Below are 14,509 nucleotides of genomic sequence, written 5' to 3'. Positions count from 1 at the left end.
ATTGTGGAGCCTGCGGTTTCTGGGCTGGAGCGGTTTTACATGCTATTTCAGATCATTTTGGGTTGGACTGTTAGGTAAACCTTAAGGAAATACAGTTTTTCCATAGACTCAGGAATTCCTAGACACGAGCCTAAATTATGTTGAAAGCAATGTATAACTTTAAAGCAACGGGAACTAGCTTTATCTTACCGCATAGACCAGAATTCATATTCCCAAAATGAGTGTTGCATTCAAAGGACTCACCTTGGGCGGCTACAAACTTACTTTATTATTGCCCCAGAGTTCAGAAGGCTTTGGCAGCTCCTCTTTTAGAACCGCACTCTGCAAAAGTTTATGAGCCACCTTAGCAAGTCAACACTGTCACATGGTTTTCACACCTCATTCTTTTCCCCAAACATCACCCATATACATCCAACAGACTTAGCTTCAAGTGACTATTAGCTGTTTCCAAAAATCAAATTCACCGCCAAAAGACAAAGAGTTGTCTGAGGGTATGTAAAGGGATGTCCCACAGGCACTGAAGAAAATCCTGTACGGAAGTTCCCAAGTATTCCAAGTAAAAGCAGCATTATTGAAATAAGCGTACAGCTGCTCAGAAGTGCCAGCCTGGAAAGAGACAATGTTTGGATGAACATGTTCCTGTATGTTCAGTATAAGTAATCAGATTCATGACTTTAAGGTCACACATCAAATATGAGATTTTGTCTCTACCTTGAGCTGGGGTGCCGAAACTTACAGAGGCTGATGGAAGCTTTTTATAATGTACAGTATAGGACAGTGTTGAACTAAATTTAGTAAGTTCTCTGTTGCCATGACCGATAGTAAAGAAACACAATTCTCAGTTCAATTAAAGGATAGTAAATTTGAAACAAATGATTTCTTTTTACAGGATGAAAGTAACTTATAGAATTCATGCTGTAGAGAGCTATTGAGACAAATACTTAGTCTGAATATGAAAATAGGATGGATCATTTTATGACTGTTAACATAAAATTTGCAGCTCTGTAAGCCCAGATCGTGATTTAAAGATAATAAAATCTCATGCTTCAGGGTGTAAGCTAATCACCTGCAAGTACCAAGAAGAATTTTCCTTCCAAAAGTAACAATGCACAGTTGAGTAGGTGCATACATTTTGTTTAATTTCCAATGCATCAAGTATTGGTCAGCACTGGAAACAAGAATCAAATTAGATGAACTATTAATCTGATTTGGTTCAGCGCCTCCTATATTGTTATTTCCACTGAGCTTTATGTCTTGTGTTTATACTTTGCTGTTTTAAATAACAATTGCTTTGTCAATCTTTCATTTTTATAGCACTTACCGTCCCAGAAAGGGAGCATTTATAGACTATGCAGTATTATCTTCATTATACAAAGTAAATGGGATTGAAACTATCTTGGACAATCAACAACTTGATTAATAAGAAGTACCTTAATGTTTATAGAGTCGTATCCTTTGTGAAAGACTACTGAAAAGACCCAAAAGGTCTTCATTGAGCCCCCCCCACACACACATTCCATTTTGCTTATAGAAAACATCCTTTAGAATCAGGGGCCCAAAAGAAAACAGGAAATAGAGCTTATAAACCAATAGCAAATACACATTCATCCCATGAAAATGTCACACTCGAGGGTGGATTTTCAGTTGTGTATACACTGATAGGGTCCTATTTGGCAGGTGACCGACACAAAGCACACACCACTAAATAAAAGTGGTTAATGCGTTTGAGATTAGAAACAAATTTAAATGATTTAGACTGTATGAGAAAGTAATTCTAGTTTCCGAATGGAAGGTATAGAGATCTTCATATGCAATGTAATTACTTGCAAAATAGTAGCCTTGCTTTCATAGTTTAATTGGAAGAAAATGACGGTGAGAGTATATTAAGCTTATGATTTCTTCATATTTCCATTTAGTCATGACGCTTTGCTGTGAATTCATGACACTTTGCTATGGAAAATGAACTTGTTCTGCCTATCTTCCAAAACAATAAAATATCTCTGTAATTAATAGGTGGTCTGTTGTATTAGTCTGATTAAGAATTCATCAGAAGTGAAGCTAGAAGCAGGTTTTTTTCCCTTTCTAAGTGAATGAATCTCTACATAAAGATAAAAATTCTCAAAATATGGATGAAACGTGGTAAGCTTCCCTGCTTCCCGCCATCCACCCAAGATCCAGTGGGGAACAAAGCACATGGTACCTAACCAAAGGGCAAAGCTAAGGGTTATAATTTCTCATTTCTTCTGGAAGGGTGTGGTTCATGATGAGAGCAGAGAATGAAGATCAATCTGATACCCTGTGGGTTTTCAAAGATTTCAGATCTTTCCTTACCCCTTAGGAAGAGGAACAGAATGTCTTGTCAGGAATATCAGCCAGGGCAGCAGTGACTGCTTGCGGTATTGTTAAAGAACAGTCACTCAGTCACTCAACAAACATATTTGTCTTCTCTATACTTGGCACTGTGTCAGATGCATGGGACACACAAGATTCCAGTCCCGACCTTTAAAAAATCCTTTCCTGGGAATTCCCTGGTGGTCAGTGGTTAGGATTCAGTGCTCTCACTGCTGGGGTCCAGGTTCAGTCCCTGGTGGGGGAACTAAGATCCTGCAAGCTGCACAGCCAGAAAAAAAAAAAATAATAATACCTTTCCTGTTGGTGCAGGACATCATGGTGAAGAGAGAATGCAGGGAGAGAACCCCCAGTGGAGTGCCTGCCATGTCTAGGCACGTAGCTAGATGTGTTATTATTTATCTTGTCATATTCAACGACTTCGAAAATACAGAGAAAACATGTAACTTCCCAAAAACTCTTTCTCTCTCTGTGTTAAAAATTGTTTCAAGTGTTGTCTAAATCCTTGGTTTGGGAAATCTGTTTAATTTGACTTCATTATAGTCCTTCTAGTGATTAAAAACTACTACTATTTCAAAATAGGTTTAACAGTACTGATCTCTACATGCTTTAGAATTGAGAAGACAAATGACAGACTAACGGCTGGATAGACAAAATGTTTTGTGTTTAGTTACCATGAGGAGAGTCTTCTCAAGGTTGGCAGTAAAGTACCTCAAGTAGGTTACTGTCTGTTTCTGTATCTATCTGTCTGTATCTCTATCTCTACATCTATCTATCATCTAACTATACATCAGACCGCATGTTTTTATTTAGAAGGTGGAATTCAGGAGAATTCGGTTCATGGTTTATTTTGAATTTGCCTTAATGTATCCACGCCTTAGTTCTTCCAGGCTATAGCTGAGAAGTTCCTGACTTCCTAATTCCTTCAGGAAGTGGTGTCACTGTCCTTGGCCTAGAATATGAAATTCTTTATGCAGATAGTATTCCAGTAAACATGAAACAAAGGATAATTTTGGTTTTACACCTGGATGGATGTAATTTATATATGCATTTGGGGGCAATACAAGTTAGTTTATTTGAGGCAAGAAACATGACTATTTAAATTGAAATGTATGTTCTATTTGTCATTTTAAATATGCATGTGTAATTTATTAATTCTTCTTCTGAACCAGTGTTTTCCATTGAAGACTATTTCAGTGAAATGGCCACTGAGGAAAGACTTCTGTGATGGTCCCTTGGAGATTCACAGTGTACCTTAACACACTCAAGACTCTGACAAGTCCTGCAGGAGAGGCCCCCTCTTAACCTGGTGTGGCCCAGTGCTCTTCCCACACATATTTTGTCATGGGAACTTGTTTTTTAAGGACATTTATGTTTCCACAAACCCCCTCTAATACAACTTGGAAACTGTGTCAGTGGGGGGCAAAGTGGTTATTGTCCCTAGAGCTGCTTGCCAGGACTGGCTTCTGGCCCATGAAGCCAGCCCAACTGCTTGCTAAGCATCTGTACCCACTACAATCAGTGATTTCTAAGTGTAGCATAAGTATATCCCTTTAGGTTTGTTTAATTTAAATATATTTTTAATTACCTTGTTGGAATTCCTGGGACGATCCTATGATCATATCTGAACCTGTCATGTTGTGTTCCCGTACACACACATGTGTACATACAAGCTCAGGCTACCTATCTACTGCTCTCTGTGTGTGCCATATCACTAGATAATGATGTGATTATTGGCTACAGAAATACAAAGTGAAAACATTTTACAACTACATAGATTTTATAGTTTTGACAGTATGGGAATTGTGAGTGATTTTTCTTCTGTTTAAATTAAAGCAACTCTAAGGCCAAAAAGAAGACACACTGACATGTATTAATTTTTGTAGCTATCTGGTCATTGTGTAATTGTTCCTTTCCTGTATGAAGTTGATGCAGTATGTAACTAAATATGAAATTAGCCCTTCTGTGCTAGGTCAAAGAAGAGGGAATGCAAACACAGTGAAAACACTTTGCCTCGTGACTTCAACACACAGACACACAAAAAGCACATAATCTTCTTGGCATATATGGAATGACTTTTGAGGCATATCACCGCAGTACCTGTTATTCTGATGTAAAGCTAGTCACTGTTTACACAGCCTGAGTTAACCCATTTGACCTTTTCCTTGAATTGTTCACTGCTCTGCACATCAACAATAAGAATTTTTAAATGGAACCAAAAAAAAGAAAATGACTTAAGTTTTTTTTTTTTTTTTTAATTGAAAGCACCTTTTAGGTACTACATTTCATAAAGCTTCTTTGGTCTAAAGCCTCCCCTTGAAAATTTTTGTGAAGAGTTTTTGACCTCTTTCATGTTAATGCGGAAAGTAGGGAGTCTGAATGTCTATTCCTATTTCAGAAAATCTTCATCACTACTAACACAGAGAAAAATATTATAATGAGAGGATTCTTTGGGGAGCTTGAGTTCTTTAGGGTTCACCTTACTATCTACGCTGCCTGGAGTAAAATCAGAGTCTCACAGGACCCCGCATCTCCATGGCTGACATGTTTTTAGAGATGGCAGTTGTGTCCGTCCTATAGGGAGAGTATGTGAGGCCACCAGTGCTCACCCCAGCCTGGCCTCCTCCGCTCAGCACACATGCAGCACCGTTCTTACTGTGGCTCCCACTCAGTTTTCCTACACTGTTGGGAGGAAATGAGTTGCGTTGCTGGCTGCCTTGTGCAATGAGGTTCCCACGCGGAGTCTCACGGCGCTGTGCATGATGAGCCGGACTCGTGAACGTGCCCGTCTGTCCACGGTGCTGTGCGGAGACCCAGCAAGGGGAGCCCAGGAAGGCCCTACAGTTCTGGGTAACAAGAAGCTCGTGCTGACTTATCAGCGGAAGAAGCATGACATCAAGGTCACAGAACAAGGGCACAGATGCATCCTCAAGACCTTGTTTTGACCAAGTGACTTTTTTCTCCAGAAGGACATTTCAGCATTTTCTTTCTCCAGCTGGTTTCACCTTTCACCATTTGTTTATCAGCCTCTTCCTCTCACCAGAAGTAGGCAGGTTCATGCCCAAGAAGAAATGCTTTGGGGTTCATTCTTGACGCTTTTCAGCTTCCACTGAAATGTGTAGTTTTAAGTCAATTAAAAGATTATTAGGAAATGACCGTGTGAAGGTGTGAAAAAAGTTAGGGCAAAATTATATTAACTTATGATGGAGTCTAAAATTTCTAAGAGAGATTATTTTTATCCAGTTCATTATTGAGGATAATTCATCACCAACTCTTTAAAAAATCAAAATGTGTTCTATGGTTACTTTGAAGATATATTAATGTGGTTTTATATGACTTCAGAAAGGTATTTTTGAACTCTTTTCTTCCTTATCCAGTTCCATCAACCAACTTTGTTTCTTTGTGCAAATATCTATGCCAAGGCTCTTTGAGAATATAAAAAGGAAAAATAAAAAACTAAACATACAATCAACAGAAGAACTCCAGAAGTGACTTCCTTTCCAAGTGAGCCACACTGGTTGGTAATTCCTATTAGGGCACTGATGGCATCCACCCCACCCCTCATCTTTTTATCTCTCTTTGGATGATGAGAAAAGTCACCAAATTAGAGCTTAGCATTTAAGCAAAGAAACAAAAATGTCATCATACGTTGTTTTAGATTTTATAAAAGAGGTGAAATGAGCTCAGACTTGCATAGAGTCACGTGGCAAATGATGAAGGAGGAGTTTTTTTTGTTTGTTTTTTTTTTTTTTTTTGTGGTACGCGGGCCTCTCACTGTTGTGGCCTCTCCCGTTGCGGAGCACAGGCTCCGGATGCACAGGCTCAGCAGCCATGGCTCACGGGCCCAGCCGCTCCGCGGCATATGGGATCATCCCAGACCGGGGCACGAACCCGTATCCCCTGCATCGGCAGGCGGACTCTCAACCACTGCGCCACCAGGGAGGCCCAAGGAGGAGTTTTTGAGAGTCAAGAGTAGTAACAGGTGTTGATTCACGTGAACGTTCACGAGTGAACTCACAGAGCATCTTCGTAAGGAAAAGCAACACCCATGTGTCCGTCTCTTGACTCTGCTCTTGTTTGTTCCTCCACAGAGCTACAGCGAACCTGTTGACGTGAAGACACCTCAGCCTCCGCAGCTGATCAATTCGAAGCCGCCGTCAGTGTTCCCTGGGCCCGGCCAGGCCCACTCAGCTCTGTACCTAAGTTCTCACTATCACCAACAACCAGGCATGAACCCTCACCTAACCACCATGCATCCCAGTCTCCCCAGGAGCATAGCCCCCAAGGCCAATAACCAAATGCCAGTGACTGTCTCTATAGCAAACATGGCCGTGTCCCCCGCTCCTCCCCTCCAGATCAGCCCCCCTCTTCACCAGCATCTCAACATGCAGCAGCCCCTTGGGACCCAGCTCCCCATGCAGGTCCAGCCCGCCTTACACTCCCCCACCATGCAGCAGGTACGTGCCACGCCGCGCCGCGCACTGGACTCCCCTTCAGAGGTGCTGGAGGGTCTGTTCATCCGGCGGGGGCGGGGGTGGGGGGCTTGTCCGTTCTTCTGTTTAAGTGGAGAGAGGATGGAAGATCTTCAACAAATATCTGCTTCCCGAAAAGTAATTTACAGAGGGTGAATTGGGCAGCCTCATACCATCACAGTAGCTTCTGCTTTTCGTAATCCCTGACTTCTTTCCCACGGTACCCGTTTTGCTTCATGTTTCTAATCACCCTTCCTGTTTTCTGCCTCTTGAGTAAAGTACATTTGTTGTTTTCAGATGCCACTACTGCTAAAGATCTCTTCGGGGTTGAGAAGTCTACCTTTAAAATATATGCATATATTGTTTGGAAATGAGAAAGTCTTGATGATATGCCCGTTGAGTCCAATAAATGCTGCAAGATGAAATCAGGCCCACTATTTCTAGTCAGAAATATCAAATTTGGTACACCCTTAAGAGTCCTAAGAAATGAAAATGTTAACCAGCGTTGTATTTAAAAATGGATATCTGGGGCTTCCCTGGTGGCACAGTGGTTGAGAGTCCACCTGCCGATGCAGGGGACATGGGTTCGTGCCCCGGTCCGGGAAGATCCCACATACCACGGAGCGGCTGGGCCTGTGAGCCATGGCTGCTGAGCCTGCGTGTCCGGAGCCTGTGCTCCGCAAAGGGAGAGGCCACAACAGTGAGAGGCCCGCGTACAGCAAAAAAAAAAAAAAAAAATTGTTGTAAATAGATATCTGGCTTCTACATAGATTAGAAAACACAGGAGGTTTGGAAGCCTCCCTGTCCACCCCCCGATTATGGAAACCATTTGTGTACAATCTTATCTTAACTTTTCTTTGAAATCAAGTTTTTCTTTTGGATTTTGGTGTTATTTTAAAATTTGAGAATAAGGAGCAAATGATGTAAACTGAACGTAAAGCATTTAAAAATCCTAAAAACTTGTTTTAACAAAATAGATCAAGGTAAAGCCTATAAAACATATCAAGTTAATCTCTCGCTTTTATAATCCAGTGACTCTGTTGTCCCAGAGCTGTAATTAAATATGCAAGCATAGTCTTCCTGTGGGAGCGGTATCTAGCCCTCTGTGGAATTCGAGCCTAGAGTTTGCCACAGTGGGGTGGAGAGGAGGCAGAAAGAGCAGTCACATGTAGTAAATTCATTTGTAGTATTGTCATTGTAGACAGGACTTCCAAGAGGTGACAGTGACAAACCTTAATACATTACCTTACCTCGTCTTTAATTTCAGAAAATTTACAGTGCAGGTCCTGACGTTGCCTTCATTTCACAGGTGAGGCGACTCAAGCTCAGCAGAGTTGAGTAACGTGCCCGTAAGGTCAGAGCTGGAATTCAAACCCAACTCTGTTCAGCAATCAGAGCCTGGATTCTTCTTTTTTTTTTTTTTAATTTATTTTTGACTGTGTTGGGCCTTCGTTGCTGCGCATGGGCTTTCTCTAGTTGTGGCGAGCAGGGGCTACTCTTCATTGCGGTGCACGGGCTTCTCATTGCGGTGGCTTCTCTTGTTGCGGAGCTCGGGCTCTAGGCACGCGGGCTTTAGTAGTTGTGGCGCACGGGCTTAGTCGCTCCGCAGCACGTGGGGTCTTCCCGGACCAGGGCTGGAACCCGTGTCCCCTGCATTGACAGGTGGATTCCCAACCACTGCGCCACCAGGGAAGCCCAGAGCCTGGATTCTTAAACGCTAGGCCTGCTGCCTCTCACTCTTAATCATTCTTGTAAATTCTTAACAATTTCTTCTAAGAATTGGGAGGGTCTTTACATCCTAGTTAGTTCTGAGATTGAATGGTTGTGGAGAGCAAAGGACTCATCTCTTTACTGAAGTCTTCTTTGGTCCCTAAGCCAAGGATATTGATAAAGCTCAGACAGCTGACTTACCTGTCAGCAGACTGGCTGTCGACCCACTGGGGAAGAGCCAACCTCCACCATCTTGCCTTGTCTGCAGCAGGCTTTGTGACCAGCAAGTGATATTCAAGGGGTCCAGTTGCCATTCTTTCCATCAGACGTCACTCTCAATAAGAGGGACAGTCTTTGGGTGTCCTTGCATTTTAATGAACCAATAGTGTTTGAGTGAAGAGCTAATACCTTGAGGGACTCGACCTTCAGGTGTGTGGGTTGAGTCCTGCCTAGGTGTGCTGCCTGGCTGAGGGCCCGTGTTTTGCTCACAGTGCTGTAGTGAGGGGTGTTTCTCCTCAGGGAAAAGAATACAGAAGTCACGGTCCCCTCCCCAAGTTGAGGGCCAGAGCTCCATGCAGAGAGAACACCTTTCTACTAATTTATCCACTCAGAGACCGTTCATTTTCCATTTATACTCATACCTTAGATGAGCTGGCTGTGACCAACATTTCAGAATTGCATAAGGCCACACGTGGAAACTTAAGAGATGTGTCTTTCCGTATAGAATCTTAACTGAATAGGAAAAAATAGAACAGATTACATTGGACAAGTTACTCATCAATCTTTAAGTCAGTTCTATTAGTGTATCTCAGAAAGTGTTCTTATTGAGATGGTAGGACCTGATTTCAATTTACATTAATAATAGAAGACAAAATGGCATGAACCCAAAATGGAGAGGCAATACAGCTGCAGAGACCACAGTGACTGAACTCACTTTTAACAATGCCTTGATCATTGTAGATAGTCAATAAAATAATTGTTGAAAGGACAAATGAACAAATGAGTGAATAAAAAATTAGTAGTAAAAGTTTAAATATTGGAAGAAATTACAGGCTAGTTTGTAGAATCTCAAATCCTTGGAAGTTTTAAATCTTTTCATTTATTCAAAACAGATTAATTGAGCCCCTTAACGTGCCAGGCACTGTCTGGGCTCTAGAAATTGAGTGAGTTGTGCACGCATGGAGCTCACACCAGAGTTGGGGCGGGGAGGTGGCAGGTAGTAATAAGACAAACAGATAAATTACTAGGATCCCATGGAAAAAATAAAACGGGGGCAAACTGCAGGGTGTGTGCAGGAACGGCAGGTATTTTGCTGGGATGGATAAAGAAGGCCCCTCTCAAGAGCAGGTGGATGAGAGGAGGAGGCAGCCTTTAAGAATCAGAAGGTGGAAAGGGTAGATACCAGCGGAGAACAGTAGCAAGGAAAAGGGGCTCCTGGCTGGAGGACCTCACTGGGAGGGGCGTGGCTTGTGCAGATGTGGAAAGGAGGCCAGTGGGGAGCCTGGTGAGGAAGGGCGAGTGCTGGGCAGTGAGGTCAGCTTCATGGGTAGGTCACTGGAGTAGGATCTGCAGGCTAAGGGGGCTGGAAGCCCCAACGAGTTGACAGCCCTACAGTCAGGATCAGAGAGTCCATCACCGCTCCATGTCACTCAGCTTCTTACAGTCACAGCGGTCTGTGGGGCCAGTGTTCATGTCATCAAAGTGGGCCTTTAGCCTGTGGTTGTAGAGCTAATGAATGGGATTCGACCTGTCTGGTCCATCATCTTTATCCTGACAATGTTTGCTTCCTGGGCATGGGGGCCATGTTCCCATTTTCAAACACCAAACAAAGAAAAAGAGAGAAGGAGAAAGAAAGTTAATGGCTCCTGTATTTTTAAAGTTTCATATTTCAGTATTACTTTAGTTATTTTATTATCCTTTGGAAAATGAATGTATCCTACAAAAATGATTGTATAGTCCACCAGGAATAATAGTTTTTTGTTTTTTTCCTGGAATAATATTTTATACAGTAAGCCCATAGACCTGGGCTTTTTTTGGTCCAATTTTCTTCCTTTTTTTGTTCACTATATTGTCGAATGAGGTTAAGAGAAAAAAAAATCATTAATATCTGTCAACTTCCTTTATAACCTTAAGAAAAAAATCTTTGTATGATATCACACAGACAGATTTTCAATTTCCTTGTGTAATAAACAGCTGCTTTAGGATGTGGGTATAATTTAAAGGTTTAAAAAAATCACATTGAGATTGATGAATAAATCAGTTGTGAAGACAAAAACATTGATGCCTGTTGAAAATACCTCTCCAGACAGGCAGGAAATGAAATTAGTTCCCAGTAAAGTGTGGATATGAAGATCACTGTTTGGTATTGCTGCAGGCTTTTTTAGGACTTGCTGTGGTGGCACAACAAAACTGCTAGGGCTACAGAAATCTAATTAAAGAGCAAATGTCCCTTCTGACATCAAATTAATCTTTATCATGTTTCCTATTTTTATTTCAATCTGGCACCAGAAAATGAAATTTAAAATTCCAGGCATGCTACAAAACAGTTGGTGATTTTTCTCTTGAGCATTAAAATGCAAAATATTCAGCCTTGTTTAATTAGACTGCTAAGCAAACAGTTTTTCAAAAATTTATATCATCATTGTTGTTTCATATTTACATCAATAATAAAAACGTCCATAGTTCTGGGTTTGACCTCAGCATCTCTTAATACAGTCTTCAGAAGAATGTTTCATTTTCTAAATTGAAAAGAAGTAAAATAATGGTCTTCAGGCTTTGCTTGTATTTTTCTTGGTCCTTGGTTGTTTTAATACTAGTGATCTTAAATTTAGGCATTGAAGTTAGCTGAATTTTAAATCTTTGAGCTTTGTAGATAATGCATAATTTTGGTTTTATAAACTGAAGTTACGCATTTAATCTTAAACTGATCACTTAAAAATTAATGTTCTCCTGATATTCTCTCTCCCAAGCTTGAGGGGCCATGTTCATTGAATAGGAAAAAAAACAATGGTCATTTCCGTTTTTTGATTATGTGGTGTTGGATGGAAGCAGGTTGATTTATTTTTATTTATTTTTTGCTTTCTCATATGTTTCCATACCTTCAACACGAGATATTTTCAACTACTCTGTTTTTGAGGCTTACTTACTTTTAGGTTACGTTTTGTTGGTTGTGCAAAAATCCAATGTGGAGAACTTTTCATTAAAAAGATAGGAAAACCTTGGTATTTACACAATTATATTCCCCAGGCCTTTCCAAGATTAGCATCAAATAGTCAATGTTAAAATTTATTTATTGGAACACATGATTTATGGACCCACTACTGTGGGTTCGACCCTGAGAATATCCAGTAAGCAACACAAACACTCTCTGGTCACTGGGCAGCCCTGATGACGGGGCGGAAATAAAAGTCAGCGCGAGGCTCTTCTCTCTGGGGACTTTTTCCTGCTGTCTGCCTAGCATCACACAGCATCACATGAGACACTCGGGAAAGAGGTCCAGAAAGCTGGACAGTAAGCCCCATAAAGACATTATGGGACCATAATGAAACGAGTAGTTTGCCGAAGCCAGTGAAACTCCTTGTGTCACAGAGGTACAGGATGGTCTGGAGAAAGAGAGGATGTCAGCCTGGAAAGGCCTGGAGAACCAAATATCCAGTTATATACCTCTCACTTCTCACCCCCCTATTTTGGAAAATGTTTATGGCTGGAGCTGCAGGTGGTGTCTGCATAAACAAACTTACCTCTCACAAGCCAGTTGTTAGTTTAGGAAACATTCTATTCCTTCTAGTCTGTGTGAGGTCAAATAGCCCAGCTGGCTGATTACTCTACTTTTCAATGATTTGTCTTTGATGAGCAGCTTTGGTGGGGCTTTGAGTGGACATTGGCTTGAAGTCTTTATCACTTGAATGGAAAATAAATTAATATCTTAAAGTCAATATTGAGAATTGAGGACATTTGATAATAGATGTCTTTGAGTCTTTACCCAAGGTACCCTCAAATGAATGAAAGTCTAAGGAAATAGCCTTACTTGAAAATCAATTTTCTGACCATTCTGCTGAATTTTTTTAAAAAGGTAAAAATCTCAACAATATTATGCCTTCAAAAGAAGCTCCCTGCAAGGAAATAGAGAATGATTTGTTTTCAAATCCCTTGATTTTTCAGTGGTTAAAAACCATGTATGAAATCTGCTGCAAAAGAGACAGCCACAAGATTAATTAAGTTGCTTTTTTGGTCATTTCCAGTAAAGCTTGCTTATGCTGCTCTTGAATTCACCAGATAAGCTAAAAATAAATCTTAGCGTATAATGCTTTTTGTTTACCAGATATAGCTATCTACTTCAGAGATTCTGTCCTTGAATTTTTAATAGCTCTGCAAGGATTAAAAGTCAACACTTCACCATACCAGTGTATTAAAAGAACCTTCCTGAAGTCTGATTATTATTTAGTTAATAGACTTTGCAATTAAAAAATATTTGCTCTGTCTTATACTTTTCCTTCTCTGTGTTTTCCACTGGCAAGTTGTTTTGAATCTCCTTCCCTGTATTAGTCCAACAACTGTTAAAAAGCTTTGGATGAAATTTTTAGCTGAGAAAGAAGTACAAATAAAAGAAGAAGCAGATGGTCCCTTTGTGATCGACTGAAGAAAACGGGTTTTGAGAACAATATGTGAATAGGTGTAGAGTCTAATAAAACACTCAGCCACCTGCTGCCTGGATCCTTCAGAAAGGATTCTGTTGCATATTCTGGGGATTAACTATTAATGTATCCTTAGGCTTGATAGAAAACATAAACTCTGAGGGGTTTAGGGCCTTTTCCCTTTGTTTTGATTGAGTTGGCTTTTCTAAATTTCAAATTGCTTCTAAATTCAATTTATCTGCTCAAGGGTATAATTCAAGGTTTTCCAACACATGGTTAAATGAAGGAAAGGTAAAAAGGATGGGTGGTGGGCACTTCCTTTCCATCTTTGTTTTAAGTTTTCTGTGTCCTTGGGATAAGCTTGCCCTTTCAGGGACACTAGCAAGAAGGCAGTAGTGTTTGCAAACAATGGATAAATATTTAGGTGCTTTTCTTCTTAAAAAGGCACTTTGATCCTTATTTGTGGACTTGCTTTCCCTTTCAGGGATTTAATCTTCCCGACTATCAGACTATAATCAATCCTACGTCTACAGCTGCACAAGTGGTCACCCAGGCCATGGAATATGTGCGCTCTGGGTGCAGAAATCCTCCCGCCCAGCCCGTGGACTGGAATGACTACTGCAGTAGTGGGTAAGTGGCCAGCCATCGCCACCTGGTGGCAGACAGCTCTCATAGCAGGCATGTTGTGCCCTGCTCTCTGGTCGTTGGAAAGATCCATCATTTCTTCCTGCTTTACAAAAGATAATCTAGAACGGTTCCATGTTCGTGAAAGCAGACATTTTTAAGCATCCTTCCAACCATTCCAAGAATAAATGCCTTTAGATCCTTTTGGCTTTTACTGTGCACTTTCCCGGTGCCCAACTCCACCCCTCAAGCTAGAGCAGATAGACACGTCCCCCTTGGTCACCTGTAGCAAGGCTGTCCTGTTAACAAGGCATCATGTGTCTGTTTTCTCTTTGCACAGGGGCATGCAGAGGGACAAAGCACTGTACCTTACCTGAAAATCCGAACACCTCTTCTTTCCACTGAGGCATTCAGGGAAGTCTTTTCACCGTGGATTGCTTTGTATAGTCAAGGCAGTTCTCCATTTTATTAGAAAAATACAAGTTGCTAAGCACTTAGGGCCATTTGAGCTTGTGGGTCACCCACTCTGGAAGAAATAGTCCTGCTTCTTTATTATTTTTGTAATCCTTTATGGACATTGTTTTTCTTCTTCCCTGAAGGAAATTTGGACCATTCAGATTTTATGTTGGTTTTTTGCTGTGAAGTGCTGCGCTATAGTAACTGCCTTAGCAACTATAGATGTCTTGGATAAAAGTCCTGGATTTTCCATTGGTTTTCATA

The 14,509-nt window shown here is 41.0% G+C and overlaps 1 protein-coding gene across 1 annotated transcript in view; it reads left to right on the top strand.

Annotated features, from left to right (window-relative positions):
- TOX (thymocyte selection associated high mobility group box) overlaps nucleotides 1-14,166 on the top strand; it is a gene marked incomplete at both ends in the record, with an annotated part of 294,857 nt that extends 280,691 nt beyond the window's left edge. Inside the window, 3 exons of the mRNA XM_079722330.1 lie at nucleotides 6,441-6,806; nucleotides 13,650-13,795; nucleotides 14,130-14,166. Coding sequence (XP_079578456.1) covers nucleotides 6,441-6,806; nucleotides 13,650-13,795; nucleotides 14,130-14,166 — 549 coding nt within the window. The remainder of the gene's footprint in view (nucleotides 1-6,440; nucleotides 6,807-13,649; nucleotides 13,796-14,129) is intronic.
- Nucleotides 14,167-14,509: the final 343 nt, after the last annotated feature.

The sequence above is a fragment of the Hyperoodon ampullatus genome (assembly GCF_949752795.1).
Source record: "Hyperoodon ampullatus genome assembly, chromosome: 17".
In the NCBI taxonomy this organism is placed as follows: Eukaryota; Metazoa; Chordata; class Mammalia; order Artiodactyla; family Ziphiidae; genus Hyperoodon; species Hyperoodon ampullatus.
Note: the sequence above shows the minus strand (reverse complement) of the source record. Positions and strands in the feature narration are given on the sequence as shown.